We start from the raw sequence: 24,239 nt of genomic DNA, 5'->3' as shown, positions 1-24,239 counted from the left end.
TAAAATAAAAATTAGCAAAATTTAGACTTTCAATAATGAAAAGACAAACACTCATATACAAAATTAAATTTCACGGACACTCACTGCTTACATGTTACTCACGTTACGCCAGAATGTGCTGCAACACGCTGTTCATTATGTACAACAGTACATAAGTTTTGAAGTTATGAACTGCATAACTTCAAATCTGTATAAAAAAGATACGCATGAAAAGAGATTCAAGTGTATTTAGTTTAATCCTGAACATGCTCCAGCCATCTGCAGAAACACTGCTGTTGTTTATACCATAGAACATTGTTGTGAATCATTTACGTGTGCAGTCTCACATGCAGCAGTTTCAATTTTTACTACCTAAATTATATATAACATTTACTAATCAATTATGTTGGAAGTTTTTTCTCTTGGTTAGACTATAAATTATATATTTAGTTTAATCCTCAACATGCTCCAGCCATCTACAGAAATACTTAGCATATCAACTGAAACAAAGAATAATAATAATAATAATAAAAAAAAAAAAAAAAAAAAAACCTGAAGCACCTAAAAACATACTTGCAACAGAATTTTAAGAATTCTTATATGGGGACCATGGCCTGGTATCAACCAGAATTTAATCCTTACATTTAATACCCCAAACCACCTACATTATTGAAAGCAGGATATCTCAACTGCTCTTTCAACATCTACTTTCTAAAATCTTTTGTGCTAATCAGTTGTCAAAAATATGGTTGTACAGAATGTTGTGTCTCTGCTATCAGTGCCTGATGTGCCAGTGTAGAGCATGCTCAAAATTGCTAGGGCAATCATCCAGCATACTCCCAAACATGTCAAAATTAGGATGATGAGAAAGAAACTCAAAAGATCGAGACAGAGCAGAACTTAGTATCGTATCTGGAGGCAGTGAAAGTATGCCACGACCACATCTAGTGGTAAAACCCTCTTGTGCTGAGAAGGTAAATCAAATGAACAAACCAAAAAAAAATAAAAAAATACTATACTATCTAAGAGGATATTAACATGCGTAAGTGCCCCACCTTTTTTGCATCCATAATCTCTGTATGTTCGGATTTACTACTTTTTCACTAGAGCAGTCGAAAGAAAAAAATTATTGTGGCCTCTCTCAATCACACCAAAAATGATTCTACTGTATGAGAATCTCTTAGCAAGAAAAATAAGAATAAGCACTTCAGATTGTAGGGAGAAAATATCTCTAGACCCACTAATAGTTATATCTGTGTTTACAGATAGGTATAAGTATAAATAGAACCATTAAAATACAACATCCTGGACAGAGTTAAATTTGATGACATCTTGAATTTTTTCCTAAGAAGGAGGAGATGGATGTCAACCCTCCACTCTTTTTTTTTTCTTTTCTAAAGGGAAAAAAAAAAAAACGACTGAAAAAAGTAAAACCTAACAAAAACTGGAAGCCATCTGAATCTACCAAACATAAATAATTATCTTCCTACAGTGGAATTGCAAATCATTCTGCCAAAACATTGATCGATGATATCAAGGTTTTCTTGCAGAAACATAAACCAGTGTGCTTTACCTGTAGGTGACCTCTCTGAAATCTGTGTGGGGATCCTATGTGTATTATTTTATTGTCCACAAGGATGGGGGTGGGATGTATATGTGTAAGAGTTGCCATTCTTGTGGACAACCACACTTCATTCCAACAAGGCCTATTCTTTACTAACTTAATGACATTTGCTATTGCCTCTTGGTACGACTTATTGCAGTATGTTGTATCCATCTGCCAAAGTAGCTTTCATCAAATTCTGTTCACACTGAATGGTTTTGAAGTTTACAATAAGCCATGTAAGAAAGAAGAACAGATCTGCTTTATTTCATTGTTCACACATTGTTCAGGACCAGATGATGAATTATGTAATGGTCAGACATATATGGTGATGGAGCTGCCATATAGTGAACCACCATCTACCATGGATCACTTGTGTTCTATATTTTTAATAGAATTTTCTGGGAGCTTTGGTTTCTGAATTCCCAGAGAAAGGTACCTGTTATTATCTTTCCAAAGCTAGGCAAGAATCTGGAAACTTCACCAAATTACTATCTTGTTTCTCCAACAAGATGTCTTTGTAAGATCTTGGGGGGAGGGAATGGATTAACTCACATCTTTTATGGAATTTTGGAGAGTAACCACTATTTTTCCAAGACATGATTTGGCTTCCAGGAACATCACAGCATTAGAACATCTACACACATACTGGCCACTGAATTAGAAACTGTTATTTAATACCATGTTTTTCTATAGGCATGTGACTGCCAATACCAATCCTCTTCTATTCTCAGTGCATAGTTTGGTGAGATATAAGTTGGGATAATCTTTGGTCATTTGCTGTACACAGGAAGTTCTGTTTGTCCATACAAGCCTTTTCAGAACAGTAATCTTGTTCCTGACAAGACTATCTTAGGACCACAGATATGCCTCTTTTTCCACTGATTAAATCCTTGGAATATCTCGCCTTTTTGAGAATTTTGGAGGCATTATTTTCAAAATCATGCCTCCAGCCAGATGGGTACTACAATAAGTCCTTTATCAAACTCTGAAAAGATCCTTTCAGTGCCATTGACAATTACCTACCAGCAGTGTTCTTCAGTTGTAGCCTAGAACACGTGATGCACGTGACCAAGTATTTTGCATATACGCTGTGTAAGCGATGTTCACCAACACCTGCATAAAGGTTTCTAATTCAGTGGATGATATGTGTAGTTTGACTTGAAAGCATCCACTGGATATGCTGTCCTTAAAAATGAGCCTGGTATTAGTTTTTTTCCAAACTTGGAAAGAGCATGTAACGACTCAGAGGTTTAGAATGCTTTAAAAACTTATACAACTTCAGTCTTAGTAGGAATCTTTCTTTCTTTTTTTTAATTAAAAATTTTAACTGAATCTTCCAAGTCAGAGTAGATATTACCCTCTCCTGATCCTTTTTTCAAGATGAGTGTGTTTCACAAGGATCAGTTTTAATTGTAATACAGTTTGCAGTTAAAGTTAACTTAATAACAAAATGACTTCGTTGAACTCTAAATAATGCACTGTGTGTATGTGTGACACCATCTTTCACCATTCTTCAGTATGTGAGAGGCACAGAAAGACAGTTATAGCAGCCAGCTGACCATCTTTCCTCCTTGGTGCTTGCCAACTGGATTAAGTTCTCAGATCAGAAGACAAGTTGTGCATTGTTGCTTCTTCATGCCAATGCAGAACTAAGACCTAGGACAATGATCCCAGTTCTTGGAACTCGTGTTCGATAAAACTAACATTTGAAAGATTAACAAGATTTGCCAGATTTTTCCATGGTATTTGTCCAGAGATGGGTGATATAGGTATGTTGATCTCCTGTTGATCAGCAGTGATGGAAATCCATCCTGGCAGTCATGTATTAGTTGAGAGCCTTCAAGATAGTACAGAAGTTGGGTATTGATGACCTTTTCCATTACTTTACAAAGAACTGAGGTGAGGGAAATTGACAGTAGTTTCAAAGTAAGGATTTGTTGCCCATTGTAAGATTAAGATGTACATGGGCTAATTTCCAGACTGCATGATAGATATCAGTGAATGAGAGAGTGTAAAAAAATGTGACATAGAGCGGGTGTCAACTCTGGAGCACAGAACATAGAACAATCAGAGTAATGCCAATCAGGGCTGAGAGACTTTTTGGTATCCAGTTTGAGCATAATTTTTCTGACCGCTTTCTGGCAAAAGGTCAAATGTGGTGTTGAGTGTTTGGAATGGTTGGGGGACATTCACCATGATCAGTATGCAGAAATTGGAGAAGTAGGGAGCAAGGAGGTTGGCATTTTCTACTCTCACTACTCTCACCACTACTACACCCAGAATGCACTAGTGCCTTCTGGGTGTAGTAGTGGTGAGAGTAGTGTTTGGCAGCTGCCAGCAGCTTTGGCTAGAGACCAGAAGGTATGGCTGCTGTTTGGACAGGATGCAAATTTTCCGCTTTTAACTGTGTCACACTCAGTTTTTTGATGTGTTGTTAGTTTTCTTACAGCTATTCCAGGCTTTGGTGTAAGCAGTATAGGAAGATGGAGTTTTGGGTGCAAGTCATTTATAGTATGCTTTACTCTTTTCTTGTACCTCCTTGGCATACCTGTAGGAGGGCTTAGGTAGTGGATGGGAATTTAGGATGGAGTGAATAATAAATGTTTCCATGCCAATAAGAATTATTTCAGTGATTCATTCAACTTTGGATGGCTGGAAACAGTAATCTGAAAGGAAATGAGACATAGAAGTTACAAAGATCATCTCACTAGTCTTTCTTGTAAATTCCATACAGTACTTGGATGTGAGTGGGTTTTCTTGTGTTCCTCCATAGGAGAAGAAATCTGCAATATATGGTGCTCTGAGTAGCCCCTGGCATCCCCCAGACTAACATTCACTGCATAATTAGATGGATCACTAATAAGGAAGAGGTTCAGGGTGGTTGGGGTAGTATGGTATTCTGGTGAGTATATTCTGGTGAATTTGTATATGACTGTTGGTGATTGCAAATGTCTCAGCATCTTTGCCTGCTTGATATCTGCAGCTAGAAGAGGAGAGCCAGCTGGTGTTATAAACATTGTCTACAGTTGAAGGTTATTCATCAGACTCTTTTTTTTTTAAAAAATTATTATCAAACTTATTTAACTGGTAATTAGCTTAAGGAATTAACAATGCATACAATGGATATTAATTAAAGCAAACTTAATGAATACCTTCAATATTTCAGCAACGTCGCGTTGCCATCTTCAGGAACATATAAATGTGGTATGCGCACGCAGGCACTAACAAAAGCAAATGAGGAAGAAGGCAAGAAACTAATATTGTTCCTAAAGTCCTAATGGTTCCCCATAGCGGGCTAATTGGGTTGTCTTGGCCGTTGGGCTGAAGTTATCAAATCTAGGCTTCCCAAATTTGGGGTAGTTTCATGCACCCAAATTAGTTGAGGTTTGGAATGTTTTTTAGAGCTGCTGATGATTCCATGAATAATCTTTCATACTTGAACTTGCTGCAGTGTATTATTTTAGTTTTCTTCCAACGAATTCTATGGCAGGTATCTAAGGCATGGTCTGCCAACCCCAGAGTGGCTGTACTGGTGAAACTGGATGTAGTGTTCTGAAATCCTGATATTCACTGTCCTGCCTGTTTGGCCAAAGTAGGACAGTTTACAGCTTCAAGGGCCTGGTATACACCAGGTAGGTCTGGGGGGGGGGTTGGTCTTTGGTAGAGGGGATAAGGGATGCCAACTTTTTATATGGTCTATCTATAACACGAACTAGTGTTATAGACCATATAAAAAGTGTGGGACTAGAAATTGGAGTCAGGTGATATTTTTTGAAGAGACTGGTTATTTTCTCAGAGAAGCCCTGGATGTAGGGGATGGTGATAGATTTAGTGTAATCTTTATTGTGGAGTGGGAAGGGGGATTGTGGTTTACTGGTTTTAGTGTTGTTTTGATCTTTTGGGGGGTTGTAACCATTGGCTAAGAAAGTGTCAAGGATGTGGTTTAGTTCAGTGGTTAGGGGCATCGTGATCTGAGCAGATTAATTTTACCCTGTTGAATAGTGTTTTTATAACCCCATATTGTTGTGAATGAGGGGATTGTTGGTGAATGTATCTGCCTGTATGGGTGGGTTTCTATAAACAGATAAAACCAAAGATCCATCAAACTGGCAAGAGATTAAGTTGTACAATCACTTGCCATGAACGAGTGATTCGCTACCTTCCTAACCATATTGCCAACAACGTCAGACTGGATGTAGCCGGTGTTCTCACCAAAGCAAAACCTCCAAAAACCAATTTATCCAAAGACGAATATCTCTACTAAAAATGAAGAAAAACAAAAAAATAGTAATCACCAAAGTGGATATGGGAAATGCCACTGTGGTTCTCAACCAAAAGGACTACACAGGCAAGCTTAATGCTTTAGTATTAGACCGTGCCAGCTACCTCCGTATTGAATATAATCCTACCTGCTCTCAGATTAGAACTCTCTGCAGACTCCTTAAGAAGGTCACTTCTTGGCCTGTGGAAGTTACTAACAAACTAAAATCTTATAACCCAGACGCCCCCCGATTATATGGACTTCCAGAAATACATAAACAAAATGTGCCTTTACGTCCCATAGTGGATGGCATTGATTCCCCCACATACAAATTAGGCAAACATTTAGCCAAAGCACTCACACTCTGGTTCACCACTTTCCCCACCCTTGGCCAACTTCTTTATGGAGACCTTTGAAGAGAAAGCCTTAAACTCTGCCCCACAAAAACCCACTATTTGGCTTCGGTACGTGGATGATGTGTTACTAAATCTTTCACAATCTATCATCATTACTAAATCTATCACCATCCCCTACATCCGGGGCTTCTCTGAGAAAATAACCAGTCTCTTCAAAATATATCACCTGACTTCGTGTTATAGACCATATAAAAAGTTGGCATCCCTTATCCCCTCTACCAAAGACCAACCACTCCCCCCTAGACCTACCTGGTGTATACCAGGTCCCTTGCAGCTGTAAACTGTCCTACTTTGGCCAAACAGGCAGGACAGTGAATATCAGGATTTCAGAACACTACATCCGGTTTCACCAGTACAGCCACTCTGGGTTGGCAGACCATGCCTTAGATACCTGCCATAGAATTCGTTGGAAGAAAACTAAAATAATACACTGCAGCAAGTTCAAGTACGAAAGATTATTCATGGAATTATCAGCAGCTCTAAAAAACGTTCCAAACCTCAACAAATTTGGGTGCATGAAACTACCCCAAATTTGGGAACCTACATTATGAAAACTTCAGCCCCAACGGCCAAGACAACCCAATTAGCCAGGTAAGGGGCACCATTAGGACTTTAGGAATAACATTAGTTTCTTGCCTTCTTCCTCATTTGCTCATTTGCTTTTGTTAGTGCCTGCATGCACATACCATACTTGTATGTTCCTGAAGATGGCAACATGACGTTGCTGAAATATTGAAGGTATTCATTAAAGTTTGCTTTAATTAATATCCGTTATATGCGTTGTTAATTCCTTAAGCTAATTACCAGTTATGTATGACCAACGTCATACATAACTGGTAATTAGCTTATGACGTTGGCTAATTACTGGTAATTAGCCAACGTCGTACATAACTGGTAATTAAGTTTGATACTTGTAGCCTTGCTACAAGTATCAAACTTATTATTTTCCAGCGTCACTATACAATAAAGCATATTACTTCAGCAAATCATTGAACCTGAAATTTTTATATCTGCACTGAACACATTGCTGCAAACTACAAGATAATTAGTTGGCTGTCCATGTTAGGAAGACAGCTGAGTTAACTCTTATTGTCATTTTCATACTGAACATGGCTGCAGCAGCAACGAATTATGCTGTCTGCAATAATTTCCTATTTGTGTGTGTGGTGGAAACATGATTGACATATGGAGCAATTATAGTGAAATCAAACTACTTTTCACAAGTGAGTGAGAGAAGTAACACAGTATATTTGTAAAATAAATATAAAAATTACAACATTGGATTTACATTACATTAATTTACGTTACTTGTTCAAAGTTTCTAGGGAAGGGGCATCCAGATTATTAGAAGCAAGCTGCTCCAAGATCATACATCATCAGACAGCTAACATAACATGAGTTGCTTATTTTTTTATAAATGTAAACTAATTTTTTCCATGAGCCAATATACAACTTTTGGCAAGATATCTCATACATCCATTATTCATATGCCAACTATGAAATAATTCGATTCTTGTTTCTTTAATAAAAAATTTGAGGCTACAGTGACACTGAAAAAACTAACAGGAATTATATGTTATCGAAGAAAAATATTAAGAGCATTTTGGCAGTGGGGACCAACTTGTAGAAGCAATATTACACTAATATTCCCATGCAGCTATCCTACACCAGTTATTGTGTGGGACTAGAAATTTTAACCAATAATATAATCACATTAGCTCTGAAAACTTTTTTTACCAACAAAAAGTTTGTAATTACAGTGACAAAGTAAAAAATGTATTAACAATTATATATTTTTGATGAGAAAGTACTAACAACCTGTTCACACCAACAACAAATTTACACGTTATGCCATTGGCAATCAACATATTAATGACAGGATTATAGTATAGTGTACCATGTGTGATTCAATATTTCATTAGCCAGTAGTGGAAGAATATCAATAATAAGATTAGTCTTATTATTAAGAGAGAGCTCCAGGGAGTCAGAGACTCATTGAAGGAGGCATATGGGATGGGGGGAAGGGGCTGAAAAGTTCTGATAAACACCTAGAACAAAAATGATATTAAATCAACTGATATAACCACAAGAAAGAACATATCTCAGAACCCTTTAACCTCCATGTTTCATCAAATTATAATAATTTGTTCCTTTTCTTTTAGAATATACAAGAAGACATCAGAGGTTTTGAAGAAATTCAGGAATTACAAGAACTTCTCAGCATACCCTCGTACTGTTTGCATGAGCTGTCATGCCTGTTCTTGAATTTATTCACATTACATGCACACATCACATCCAATGGCAATCCATTCCAATCACACATCATTCTATGAGAGAAAAAAAATCTAGTCTTTACCCCCTTCCTAACGGCATTCATTCTCAATTTTCAAGCACACTCGCATGTCCTTTTCCCCATCCTCCATAATATGAAAAATTCTATCTACTGAAATCCTTTATGCCCCTTTCAAAAGTGTGTCATATCACCCCTCTTTTCCTGACCCTATAGATTATGAAGACAGATTCTCAGTCTGTCTTCATAATCTGTATTCCACAATCCTGTTATCATTTTTAACTCTACTTTCACTGTATCAGAATCATCACAGAAACCAGGACACTAGACTTGCACACAACAGTAAAAGTGAGGTCTTTTCTAGGTCTTGTAACGAGGCAAAATGACTTCCTTATCTTTACATTCCAAGATTCATTTCAGCATTGCAATTATTCCTTGAGTTGTATATGCAATCTCTGCATTATGGCCCTTGATCTTCATCTTCTTGTCTGCTAAAACTCTAAGATCCCTAGTCTCATTAGTTTCTTCTAGCATAATCCCACCAATATAATATGACATTGGATATCTAATCACACCAAAGTGCATAACTTCATGTTTAATAACCTTGAACTGATAGCCATTTTCACATGCTCATCCAGCGAATTCAAATCATTTGCAAGTACTGCATATCAGCAGCACTCCTGGTTATTCTACCTATCTTTGCATTATCAGCAAATAGCTGTATGTCACATGTCAAATGCTTCCCAGTGTCATTAATGTATAAATTTAGTAACAGTGGTCCAAGGACTGATCTTGTGATCTTTGTAGCATGTCACTGATTATCTTAAATTTTTCAGACTCGCATCCCTCATATACCACTTTTTGATATGTCAGCCAGCCATCTTCTTACCCATGCCAATAATTTATAATCTTTTTATAATTATTTTATAAATTTATAATGTTAAAAGCCATAGTAAAGTCTAAACTATCATCGGGTATCCAATCATGGTCTAACTCAATGGTAACATTATTGTAAAATGTGATCGAGTTTTCTCACACGTGACCTTCTCTTAGTAAAATTTGCTGTTCATTGCAAAGTATAGTTTCTCTGTCGACCTGTTTCTGTATGCAAGCCCTAAATCTTCCAATTTCCAAAATCTTCAGCACCATTCCAAAGATACTGATAGCTCAATATATCAATCTTTGCACTACTCTTGTGCAATGGGATTACCATACATTCTTACCACTCCTGTGGAATCTTTCCTGTTCTGAGACTCAAATTATATAGCCTGGTTAAAGGTTATAAAGGCTGAACACTCTTTATCAGCACAGGTGATGGGGTATCATCTGTACTGATACCCTCATCAGTCCCTATATAAACTGAATATTCTTATTCACTTTATGCAACTACTCTAGTACTTCCGCCTGATACTCCTCATACATCATCTTCAAGCATATATATGTATAAGAATACATTGGCTGCTAAATATCATTTGGGATGTATTACAAACTATTATTGTGAACTTGAGCCTTTGAAGTCTGAATATGATTTGGATGTTTGTGAACCTATTTAAGCCTACCATATATATCATTTGACACATTTAAGCCTACCATATATATAATTTTTTTTTCTCCAGTGTGGTTTGCATGTTTGCAGAAGAAATTCATGTTCAGAATTTTTCCCCTGTGCAGCAAAAAATGCAAGTCAGTTGTAACAAATGTTTTTTTACCATCCTTAGTCCCTTGAAGAGCTGAAAAATGATCTCAAATCTGTTGACTTTGTTGCTTTGCCTTATATTTCTTTTAATGATAAACACACAAAGCTGTTACCTATTGTTGTATTGTTTTCAGGGATACAACTTGGAAACAATAAATAGCAAGATGCTTACTTTCATTGAATTTTCAGAAGAGATTACTGACCTATGTACACAAACGAAGGCAGTTGCTAGTTATATACAGAGTTAGTCAGATTGTCAGAAGATGACACTTTAGAATTTTGCAGCAAAGGGATTTAAAAAAAAAGGAAAAGTTATTACCAAAAATGTCTCCTCTAAACAGAAACATAATTGTTTATGGTTGCAGTACATTGTACATAGTTGTGTTAAAGGTGCTTTTGATTCCATATCGATAGATCTGAATGTATTTGTTAAAAAAAATTGGATATTTCCATATAATTTTTTAAAAATCCCTTTGCTGCAAAATTGCAAAGTTTGTGTGTGTGTGTGTGTATATATATATATATATATATATATATATATATAGTTTTTGTGGAATATTTTTGTGATTTCATCAGAAAAGAGTGTGATCAAATATTAGGTTTATTATGATTATTATGCACCAACTCCAAGGAGTAGCTCATGGGTTACCATTATATTGAATATTAGCTTTACTTACAAACTTTTTCTTTTCACAAAAAAATTAAGATGCTTGAATGCAATTATAAGTACACAACAGAATCAGCATTAATTGGGAAAACTCTGTTGACTGTTTTAAAAATCAAGAATATTTAATGATACAGCTTTATTTTAAAGGGATACTAAAGGTATCCCTTTTATTCAGAATAAGAACATTGAAATAAAACATAGTTTTTTTAATCAATTTACTTTTATGAGCATACTTATTCAGAGGTAGTGAATGTTTATTCATCAAATTAAGTGTTTGTTTGAAATGAATGCACCTTGCTAATATGAAGAAGGTTTATTGGTCTTGCAATATGATTACATGACAATAATGCATTTATTGAAAGAATATTTTCTGATATTTATTAAATCTGGACTGAAGAAAAATCTCAACAAACGATGGGACATTAAAAGCTAATATAGCAGTTCAAGTAAATATTTGCTTATATAGGTAGGGCATTCAGTGAAAAACAAGCAGCATATTCTGGATATTGAAGAAGACTTAAAAGATTTGAAAAAAAGATTCAAAAAAAAGATTCCATCTGTTCATTAAAGTACCTAGTTAAGTGGTTTAGAAATCCATCTTTTGTAAAGATATGTACAAATAAAATGTTTATGAAAAAAAAAGTGTTATTTAAAAATGATATCCCCACCTGCAAAATCATCATGAAAAAAAAGTTCCATGTTTTCTGCATAGGAAATACTCTATAAGCCAATTATCTTTGAATCTTCTCTGCCACTTCCATGTCACCAAGAAAGCCAGATTATCAAATGTGTGCACATTTGTCTAGATGTGGTTTTATCAAGTGCCTGGTAAAGAGGTGTAACTTCTTTCTCTCTAGTTGAAGTTTCTTGAACCAAGTTGTTACTTGGTTCAAAGATTCACTCAATTGTTGAGAAACAAACAGGTGATCCTTTGAGCTGTTTTACATACTTTTGCGATATGTCCCTTGAACTTTGACTCTCTATTCAACATTATCACTAAATCCCTAGCCTCGTCAGTTTTTTGCAGTTTGGTTCTTCCAGCTATTTATATGCGACTCCCATTCGAGAGGAAAAAAAAATTAAACTTCAAAATATACGAGGTGTGGCTATTAAATAACGAGACTGGTTGCAAAAATGTTATTTATTATTACAATTGTACAACTTAATTGTTATCACCTTCAACATATTCCCCTACTATATCTATACACCACTGCATACGAATTTTCCATTGTTGGAAGCATTATTGCCAGTCATCAGGTGTTATCTGCTTCAGTAGCGTTGCTGTTTTCTCCTTTACCTAATCCACTCACTGAAAATGGATGCCCTACAATGTGGATTTCAACTTTGGAAAAAGGTAAAAGTTGCATGCAGCTAAGTCTGGCAAGTAAGGTGGATTTTCCAACACTGGGATCTTCTTATCCAAGTTAAAATCTTATCAAATTTTGGGATCTTCTTAGCAAGTCAAAACTGAAGGCAATGCTGATCTTTTTATATATATATATATATATATATATATCAGTGGCATGGTAATGGTTGAATGGGTACCAGAGGGTTAGACAGTTAACCAACATTATTACCTTGAGGTTCTGGCCAAGCTGAGAGAACGAGTGAGGAAGAAGACACCCGATCTGTAGAAGAACGATTGGATTCTTCATCAGAACAATGCTCCAGCCCACAGTGCACTGTCTGTAAAGCAGTATCTGACTGATAATTACAGTGTATGTATAGATAGAGGAGGAAAGTATGTTGAAGGGGATAACAATAAGTTGTACAATTGTGATAATAAACCACATTTTTGCAACCAGTCTCATTATTTAATTAGCCACACCTTGTATATAAAAAAAAAAATAGAAATAGAAATAAAAAAATGTTTAAAAAATTCCTATTTTTATTAATTTTATATAGTTTTGTATTTTTTACACATTTATTTATTTTTGACAACACATTTAATACACAGCATATAGTTCTTTATCTTAAAGTGCATAACTTGACATTGACATATTAAATCGGCAGCCATTGTCCTTTGCCCAAACTGCAAGTGTCTGTTTAGATCAGTGATCTTCAACCTTTCACCTCCTGGGATCTGCATTTGCTACTGGAAAGACTTCAGGCTGCAGACCAAATCTGTTGACCTTTTTTTAGAGTGAGTTAGTCAAATTATGTCCTCAACCTCAGAGATGGGGTAGGATAAAATACTTGAAAATGCACTAGTAATTAGTAAAATTCAGGGAAAATAGATATATCGCATCCATTGAAAGATTACAGTGGTCAATAGATATGCAAACTAATCAGTGTTAATCAGTGATTTCTTAGTGTTCAAAACAACAGCAACAAAATCATTTGTCCAGTGATCATTGAAATGATGGCCTTCATCTATTATTTTTCACTTCTTTTTTTATTCCAATTTCATGTCATCTTCCTAAAGGGTGCTTTATTTTAGATTATAAGCTTTTAAATTGATCTGAAAAGAAAAAAAGTCTATTGACTAATTATGTAATATAATAATGTAAAAAAGTGATTAACATACTGCACATTGAATCCACCCTGACTTTTTTATTATTATTTGACTCGCATACATTGAAAACCTTTTCTCCAGTAACACACACATGATCATAAAATTAATAACAATACCCTTTAGAAATAAGGCATTTGTATTTAACAAATGCCTTATTTCTAAAGGGTATTGTTATTAATTTTTTTAATATTTCTATTTCTAAAAAACTGAGCTTCTGCTGCTGTTGTAGAATCTATTGCAAAAAAATTTTATATAATTTGACATAACTTTATTAAGATTATTGCTCTACTATGGTAGTTTTTTCGATGTCTCAGTATCACAGAGTATACTTACAGAGAATTTCATACAGCCTGATATCATAGACATATATCATTTAGTGAACTATATCATTTGCATGCAGAATAATACTTCAGGTCTGAGTCTTAAAATATTGAATTCTGATTACCACAGTCTAGAATCACTATCACTGAATACACTTCAGAATTAACTGATAAAAGTTACAAAAAAAAAAAAAAAACCAACAAATCACCCACAACTAAACTTACTTTATGTTGGAACATAGTGTTGGAATATGTTGGAATATTTTCTAGTCCATGTCCTATACAGAAATCTAGTAGACACTTACCACTATTAGTTTTGCTCTTTTCTCCAAATTTTCCCAGAATATTTCTATATATCTGGTAATTATTTCCTACTCTGCTTTTTAGATCTTCAATGAGAACGAACTTTTCATTTTTTGTTGTGTTGTAAAATTTGCAATCGTTTTTATTTTTCTCTATATTTATTATATTGCATGTATGTACTACATAGAGCTAAAGTTCTTCCTTGATGACATTTTTTTACTTCACTCATGCCGAGTTTATGTTCCCTTTTTTACTGCCTTACCTTAATCCTTATTGCAAGTATGACTGTAATGTATGACCGAAGAGCGTAAGTCCCTTGTGCTCTTCAGTTTGGCAAATTTATTTGTTTTCCGACTGCACCAGCCAAACCGAATTTCTGAGGATGAGGGATTGAAATGCCAATGCAGAGGCTCATAACTAATACTAATTATCTTACTCAACACTTAAGCTAGTCGTGGCAATTTCCCATCAGCACACAGGTTTGTAATTTTTTTCAAGATAGTGCATTGGCAAGAATCAGATCAGTGGGGTTGTTAAGTTTATTTTAACCAAGAAAAGTTCATATGGGACAAATGATTAGTTATGGCTATGGCTATCATTCCTAGCCTACCTAAATCCTGATTATCACACACACACACCATTATATATCATACACTACTATACATTACAATACTATACACTACTCTGTTCTACCACACAATAATAAACATAATTAAGATAAATACTTATTTCATACCTTCACACAGTTGCACATATCCTAGCACAAGAGTATCCTTATATACAGTTACTCACAGATTTTCCTTTACAAACAGTCCATTGTATTAAGCAAAAGTTCTGTTAGGACATCTCATGCTTTTGTCTTGTTCTCACATGGACGTTACGGAAATTCAGTTCAACCTTAACGGTGGCTTTCAAATTAAGAGTTATATCCTTCCTTTTCTTTTCCTCTGTAGTCGATGACTGGAAGTTCTATCTGGAAAATTCCTGGGGAGACCTGGACTTTATTTTCGAGACCTTTCCATTGATTCCCGGCCACAGGTGCTGGCAGTCGCAGAGAACAACTGCAACTACTATACTTTGGAACTTCTCGGAACACTTGGAAACTCAGGGGGGGGGGTGTTCCAGTGAACTCTGTTTCCTGCTCACCAGGTCACTTAAATATCCTTTCCATTCTTTGTTTTTTCCTCTGCAAATTTTGTGCCTATCCTTAGGCGTGCTGGTGTTATTTTTGCACACATTCTCTGAGGTCTTTGTTCTTGATGTTTTTTTCACTTTCACAAGTCTCTGCAATTTTTTCCTTCTGGGTGTTTCTTTTTGTTCTTTACTAATCTGGCAACTTGTCTGCTGACTCATTACATTAACAGAGAATAATCCTTCTCCTTTGTGTTGAACACAATAGATTTACAGGTAATATTAAATCATACATACATTATACATCACAACTAATTTTTCATTCATATTTTACATCAACTTTACATTATAATTTATGCAATATTCTGATTTGAGATCATTGTAAAAAATCAAGCTTTTAAGTTATGGAATAACTTATGCGAGATTTTACAGTGTCACCTGTCTTCTCTAATACCTTGAAAAATTGTCACGCTTCATCCTTAGTTGAGCTCCTAATTATGACCACGGGCACAAGTAAATCTCATTGTCCAGTTTTCCTTTCTGATAATTTTCCCACATTGCTCTGCTTGATATTGTTTGCCATTTTGAGGTTTTCCTTGCATTTGGTTTCAAATACTGTAGCTATCCCTTCATTTTCTGATCATTATTTCCTGAATATAACATTTTGTATTAGTTGTATAGAAGGATCTCACCTATTTTTGCCTTCTTTGTTTCTTCAGTCACATCTGTTATACTGATCTGACACTTATGTAATTCTTTTGCTAGTTCCATTTCTTTTCCGTTGATTCTTCTTAATGTTGATAGTACATATGTTGAAATGTGATGTTGAGTTGGGATTTATTCCAGTAGTTGACTTTTTTGCAGTTTGCCCTATTTCCCTGAAGACAGCATCATGGGCCTTGTTTAACTGAGTGATATCCCAGCTGGCATTAGATTCTGTCATGTTGCACCATTTTGTATTATGGTATTATTTTGAATTACACTGTATTCAGTATCCAGTTACCTAACAGGGTACACCGTGAAAAGGTGAGGGTTGGACATTAGGCCAGAAGCCCTGGTCAGCTCTCTGCTTTCCTTAAAAGGCTATGTGGAGGTCTCCTCCCAGTTATATTGCTTTGATACAGTCGTCCCTTTACTTGCGACAGAATTCTGTTCTGATGAGCTCATAAGTCAGAAATCACTGTGAACCATGAGGATATGCAAACAATGAACATGCCTGAATGCTAAAATGTGTATAGTGTTTCTGTGTGCTCACAAGAAAATATTAGCTGGAACCATATGGAGCAATAGTAATTCTTTACAGCTGCTGGAATATTAATTAAACAGGTCCTCAGAAAAGGCAAGTGGCTAGATAATCAACATTAAATTCTTAAAATTCATGAAATCATGAAGAAGTGCTCTGAGGATTGTTCACTGGATACATAACTTGAAGAATGTTTAGGCTTATCTTTTTTTTGAGTGGGGGGGACAGCTAGATTTGGCTTCTTTAAAAATGTTTATATTATGCCTATCACAATTTGTTGAATTTGCTTTCATTTTTTGCATATGTTTCTATATAGCAAGTGCAAGTATAATTTCAACTTTTATCATTCTGTCTATTTTGTGAAATCAACCCATTTCCTCAAACAACCAAACTGCCTTATTAACAAAGACACATGCCTCTGCCAATTTTTTTTCACTATAAACGTTTTTTGGGGAAGAGGTAGGGGACTCAGTGTGTTTTGAGTAAAAACATAATGCATAAAAAAGCATTATGTTTTTTATGCTTTTTATTCCCTCTCCTCTTCCTGTAGCCATCTAGCTATATAAGTTCATCATTTGAGTGCTCGTCTTCTTAGTTTCTATGAACTGCTCTACATCTTCATTATCGACCTCCATTTCCAACTCTAAATAGCAGCATCATCTTCTAAACAACATTCATACACTGCACTGTCACCTCATTACATGTTACACGACATTCTTTGTACAGTACAAGGTATTCTATTCCTTCCAAAAGTTTCGGAGAGTTTTTTTTCCATCATCAGTAGCAGCAATAGCCTGAGCTCAAGTGTTTCTTAATTAATACACCTTGGCAGCACTAATATCTTAATTAAATTAAGCATGCTAACAATTATATTCTTGGTTTATCCTTTATCCAAGTGTAAGCAAACAAAGTTTGCATGTCAAGTGCATTCACAACTAGGCTACTTGTTTATAGAGGCTAAATTACTTCACCTTATTTACATTTATATCCATAATGCAAAGCACACACACACACCCTTTCGGACATGTATGATTGTTCTGGTAGTGGCCTTCTCCAAATTCATAGCATTATACATGTCCGAAAGTGTGATCACTTACAATGTGTCTCTTATGGGATGGACTTTTGTGTCCATCCCATTAACAAGTTAGCGGAATACCACCTCACTACTGTAAACTGTGAACCAGGGTATTAATTGCTGTAGGAAGTTTTTCACTTGGTTTTAAATTAAATTAAACTTGCCAAGAAATTATATTCTTGTTTTATCTTTCAAATACAGCGATTTTTCAAATTGGTTGTTTTTATCAGAGACCAGGTCACCTCACTACAACCTTATGAACACAAAAAACTGTTCTATACCATAGCAATCTCATGCCAGAAAGTTATATATTTCATAAGGGAACTCTCAATATGTGTGTACATAAAGTATTAGAATACAGAAACCAGACAGGCTTCATTCTGCAAGTTATTAATATGAAGGATAGGATATATTATGTAGAAGGGATATAATTATATGATATATTATAAAGAAAGGATATAATATCCTATTTTCTAAGTAGTGCAAACCAAGGCAACTCTGATGCTGAAGGTTATATCCTCATAAGCTCATGTGAATTTTGACATACTTTAATTTCAGTTCCATCTGGCTATAACAATGAGATTAATCATATCCTTCATATTAATAACTTCATATATTTCTAAGCTGTTTTAAACCTTTAATTGAATGACAAGAAGATTGTCAGAATTATTCTCTTTTAATATAGTGCATTTTTCATAAATATCAAATTTTTTCTCCTATATCTTATAATAAAAAACGTGTAACTGAATACGTTGTAGATAAAACTTTATAACAATTTTTTTATAATAAAAATTTTATAACAGTATTTCATATTTTAGCATCATCAATGGATTTGCATTGCCTTTAAAAGAAGAACATAAAATGTTTTTACTTAAAGTGTTAATGCCACTTCATAAAGTTAAGTCCCTTAGTGTTTATCATCCTCAACTAGCATACTGCGTTGTCCAATTTTTGGAAAAAGACCCTAGCTTGACAGAACCGGTAAGCATCTGTTTTTAGAGATATTCAATTTTTGATATAATGTTATATTTGCTAGTTAAGTATAAAAATATCATATGTATTGTTAAAAATTAGTTGCACCCAACTTAACTGCAATTTACCTTAGTTGTAAAAGGATTATTCACTAAGCGTTTAGTGGATGAATATCTCTTACAGTGAATTGTGCAAAGAAAAGAAACATGACATTTTTTGTGTCCATCACTTATTAAAAAAAAAATTATAATACCTTTTTATGTGCACTGAATAAAAATATATAAAATAGGCAGTTTTTTTTTTAACATTAACCCTACAATTTAGACATTAAAAAATCTACAACATGTCAGTGCATGATGTGGACATTAGTAAGAAGAAGAAGAAAGAATTTATTCATGTTGCATGAACAGATAGAGATTGAGAATTGGAGATATCGTTGAATAAAACTGTGAAAGAATGGAATGGCTTCAGAAGACAGAGGCAGATGGAATGATACAGAATAACAGACACTAATTGATAAGTTTGAAACTGTACTGGGAATTAATGTTGGCCAACTGCTTTTGTTTTTACAAGGTGGAAAGAGGTAGAACTATAAAAATCAGTTTATCAGAACAGAATCCATAGAAATACTTATAGAAAGGCAGATATGAATAGTGCTTGTATATATGAATGGAATCGGTGTGTGTGAGAGAGAGTGCATGCATAGACTATATAATTAACCAGACTAAATAAATTGATTTAGTAATTGAGCAAATTATTAAATATTTCATTCTTAAGGGTATAGCTAGATAAGTGGAAGGACACCACCACCACATACAAAGAATGCAAAGAGCCAGCATGAACCCCATTCAGCATTTGGATGCTGAATAAATGAACATAAACCAAGACTGGGATACTTAAGGGTCAAAGCTGTATAACTGAGAGAAAACTTTCACATAGCCTTTAAAGGAATGTGCAGAACCAACCAGGTCTTCTGACCTAATGTCCAATCCTCACCTTCTCGTGGTGCACCCTGTTAGGTATCTACTTGGATACTGAATGAACAAGGATGGGCTGGCAATTTGGGACTTAGCTGACCAAATTGTATTCTTATTGGCTTAAACCACAGTATTAAATGGTGGTACAACACGACATAACTTTATGCCGGCTGGGGCATCACCTGGTTAAACAAGGCCCCCATGGTTTTTGCAACGGAATCACAGTGAACAGCGAAAAGTCAGCTACTGAAACAAATCTTAAAACACACCTCAACTCAACATCACCAGAGTTGAAGATCAGTACTATCAACATAAGAAGCCTGAATGGCAAAGAAATGGAGCAAGTACCAGATCGACATAATAGTGTTGGATCCTACTTCGTCTTAATCTGTACCTTGGATCCGACATGTTATTTACTACGATGTTCTTAACCTAAAAATAGTTGCTAGTTGGTTTCTAATTCAAATATAGAGAAAATTTATATTTAAAGACTGCACCACTCTATATCTGAATTAGTTCAAGAATTGAAGAAAAATCAACCCTCAACTATTTCTCCTTAATATATATACTGGCCAAGTAAATTTGACTTATTTAATTTACCCGCTTTGGTTCGAATATTTTATGAATGGTGCAGTAAAAGAGATTCAGGCAAAATACAACTTTTGATTAACAAAAACAAACATTTAATATAAGCTATATAACACATACATAAATTCTACTTCTAATTTAAACAATAAAAACAAGTCAAACATTAAGCCAAGTCAATCACATTAGTTCAACCTTCCAAGCCTTCACATACACTTTCTCAGCTTCTGGGTTACAAAGTTCCTACACATATATAAATATAATAGAACTTCCTATCTAATCAGTTTTCACACACTTCTCAGTCATGCTATGAGTTCAAAATATCGCAGGCACTAATAGTTGAAAATATCTCTCTAACAATTCTTAACTTCAACTCTCAATCACGAAGAGTTTCCACAGTTGAGGTTAGGTTAAGCGTAGCGTAATTAACACTCAATTCTTCAAGCATTGAAATAATACACTAAGATAGTCCTTACCGGAAATAGTTCCTAGTACATCAAATACATTGTGAGCAAACTTTTAAATTATTTTTATTTCACTTAAGAACACATCTACAAGACTTATCCACAGTTATAATTAAAACACCATCAATCGCGCTTCAGAAATCCAGACATCGACTGCAGGGTACTTCAACTATCCTTGTTACCACTCATAAACTAATTAAAACACTGTGCGGTTCTCCTTAGGGCAAATCGGAAATAAGCCGCAATTCTAGACCAACTGGGTTTATTCAGAATTCTTCCTTGAACGTCCAGCTTTTTATATTATCCGATTACAGCATCAATTTCCCTTTTATTATTACTGCTGGCTTCACTTTCAGCTAACTATAAAATTCACTTCATCCTTGCTCACTTATAAAAATTATCCTCTTAACTCCTGCCCGTAAGAACCTTTCATTTACTTCTACTTCTCTAGTTTATGTCCTTGCTTCCTTTCACTTCCAAGTTTTCGTCCCAACTCTCTCTTGTTACCTCTTATATTTTTTTATTATTCTTTTTCCAGCCCTCGCTCTGTTCCACTCGCGCTCGTTTATTTCACGCGTTTCCATGACAACAAATAAACATAAACATTTTCGCTAACGTTACATAAGGTTATACGACTATATTCAGTTATTACTTAACGTTAAACTTTCACAAACAAGAATAAATAGAATATTTGCATTTCAATAAATGCGTAGTTAAATTACAAATACAAGTTCTTATAATATTGACATAACAATAAATAAAATAGCTTAATAATATTTAATACAGAATCTTATTACTATTAACACATATCTTTGATTAAACAATTAAATATTAGATATAATTAAGGTAATTACATGATATCAAATTATAATTTAAGTTATTTACATTAAATAATATTTACAAATGTAGCCTTTGTGATGGAAGATCATGTTGGATTCTGAAGCAAATAATAATTACTCTAATATCTACATAATCAGAATCCAACAATAGGGATGACTGAAACAAAAAAAGTCCAAAACTGGTGAGATCTTTCTGAGCAATAAATACAAAATGTTATATTCAGACAATGACAATCAAGGAAAAGGAGTAGCCATAGTATTCAACTAAATAGAGGTTAATCTTCTTGAATGGCAGGCAGTCTCAAGTAGAGTGATGTGGACAAATATCAGAATGGGGAACTGGACAATGAGATTTGTTTGTCCCTATGGTCCCACAGAGCACTCTCCTAAGGTATATAGAAGTGGAGGAATTTTTTCAGGCTTTAGAGAAAGCAACTAACACAGTGAAAAATGAAAAGTTGGTCCTTGTTGGGGGATCTAAATATCATAGTGGGAAATGATTGTCAGACATACAAAAATGTTTTGGAAAAATTTGGAGAAAAGAGCAAAGCTAATAATAATGGCAAATACTTGTTGGATTTCTATGCAGGGCATGCACTGATTATTACCAACATCATGTTCCAACATAAAAATGTGCACAAATTCACATGAAGAGAAGAGGCAAGGAATAAGAAAAGTCTCATTGGCTATGTTATTGTTGACAGTGATGTTTTCTCTCTGGTGCAGGACACTAGAGTGTACAGGGGATTTGAAATTGGAAGTAATCATCATTTATTCTTGAGCAGGATAAAATTGAATTTCATATTGAAAAGAATAACATGTAAAGAAAGTTTTAAAGTGAATAAAAGTTGAGCAGCTCTCAGATGTGAACTGTAGACTAAAATACACAAGCATTATTCAACAAAAAATGAAAGAGTTTGAGAACAGAAATCAAACCTTGGAGATTCAGTGGCAAGCTCTGGAGAAAAACTTTGATTCTGCCAGAGAGGCATGTGGTGAGGTTTTCTGCAAGGATAGAAAAATGAGAACTCCATGGTGGACACGGGAAGTTAAAGAGGCAGTGAAGGAAAACAAAATAGAATTTTATTTATTTATTTATTCATATGGAGTTTCCTCCCTTTTCTCCCCCGTCCCTATTGGGACGAGTTGGGGGTGTGTGTGTTCATGGGGCCGGTTTTGCCTGCTTGTGGGATGAAAAACCCCAGATAAACTGGGAGGAAAACCCTGCTGTCCATGCCCAAGATCGGCTAACTTTGCTATGGCTGAGAAAGATCCTTAAGCTCCTCACATCAGTGACGGGAATCGAACCTAGGACACTCCTTCTCCAGGCATAAGGTTGCGAAGCGCAAAGCCACTAGGCTAACCATGTAGACAGAAAATAGAATGATTCCCGTATTGCGACCACATGTTTATTAAGATAAATAAAAATAAAGAAACCTGACAAGTTTCGTATGTCGTTTGAGTTAGATTTAAAAATATACCCAATTGGACTGAAGAACTAAAAAGAACTCTACCATCAAAACACCCATTAGTTCCTAGGATATATGGAGTTCCTAAATTTCATAAGAAAGATACTCCTTTAAGACCGATAGTGGATGGAAGAGACTCTCCAACCTCAAATCTTGCAAAACACCTCACTGGCATGATTTTACCACACATAGGAAAAACAACATCATTCATTAAGAACAGTGCACATTTTATTGAGAAGTTAAAGGATTTATACATCGAACCTTCACACATCTTGACAAGTTTGGATGTAGTCAGCCTCTTTACAAATGTTCCCAGAAATGAAACAGTAAATCTCCTTGAAGACCTTTTTCCACCAGACATTGTAGAACTATGTAAACATTGCATAAAAAATACATTTTTCATGTATCAAGACTAATTTTGGGAACAAAAAGGAGGACTGGCAATGCCCTCCTCCTCCTCCTCTCTCTTTCTCCAGCTTTAGCTAACCTATATGTGGGAAATTTTGAAAATAATGCATTAAACAACTATCATAAAAAACCGAAAATTTGGCTTCGTTATGTAGACGATATTTTCATCATATGGCCAGGAACAACAGAGGAACTCGCTGCTTTTAAAGATTATCTTAATAATCTACACAACAACATAAAATTCACTTTGGAACAAGAAGAACATAAAAAACTTCCTTTTCTTGATATCCTAATAGAATTCAGTGAAAAAGATAATACTGGGTGATTATAAAATGACGTCAAGTGTTCAGAGGCCTCTAGCGAGTAATGTATTGGACAAAACACACCAATATTCGGTAGACATACACAGTGGAACATGGGAATTCGATTCAACAAAAAAAAAGTACCAAAAGTCGCTAACAGGGGAAATTTTGGTGTGTTTACTGAGTAACATTCATTAATTTGCATTATTGCGTTTCTTGTGAGCGATCATGCAATAAAAGGAAAGCCTGTGAGATTTCTTATCATTTGTAGATGAACTGCTTTTCGATGCGTCTTACCTTATGTGAGCGTGCTTTGTTAGTCAAACTCTATTATCAGCAGAACAATAATGCCAGTGCTTGCCTTTGTGATTTTCGGCGTATGAAAAATTTACAAAAAGGACCGATTAGCGTAACAAACTTACGAAAACTGATTCGGCGATTTGAAACTACTGGAACTCTAGCAGTGCAGGTAGGCAGGGGACGCAAACCAATCAATCACCAACAAGTTGCAACTGCTATTGTGGAACAGGAGATGACGAATGTGCAGGGTACCAGCAGTGCACAAGCAATATCCCGGCAAACGGATATTGCATACACAACGGTATGGAAAATCCTACATCAGATGTTGAAGTTTTACCCCTATAAAATCAGTCATGTTCAAGAATTGTACCCTGTTGATGCGACCACACAAATCCGACTCATCTTTGAGATTCTTAGCACG

The 24,239-nt window shown here is 35.1% G+C and overlaps 1 protein-coding gene across 7 annotated transcripts in view; it reads left to right on the top strand.

Moving 5' to 3' along the window:
• The window catches only part of LOC150102659 (serine/threonine-protein phosphatase 2A 56 kDa regulatory subunit gamma isoform-like), a 315,572-nt gene that overhangs the window by 160,060 nt on the left and 131,273 nt on the right, over positions 1 to 24,239 (top strand). For all 7 annotated transcript variants that reach the window (XM_090399676.1, XM_090399677.1, XM_090399671.1 and 4 more), the window contains one exon: positions 18,321 to 18,483. In XM_090399676.1, the coding sequence (XP_090255802.1) occupies positions 18,321 to 18,483 (163 nt within the window). The remainder of the gene's footprint in view (positions 1 to 18,320; positions 18,484 to 24,239) is intronic.

This window comes from Typopeltis vanoorti, chromosome 10, assembly GCF_054136105.1.
Source record: "Typopeltis vanoorti isolate ZY-2024b chromosome 10, IOZ_Tvanoo_1.0, whole genome shotgun sequence".
NCBI lineage: Eukaryota > Metazoa > Arthropoda > Arachnida > Uropygi > Thelyphonidae > Typopeltis > Typopeltis vanoorti.
Note: the sequence above shows the minus strand (reverse complement) of the source record. Positions and strands in the feature narration are given on the sequence as shown.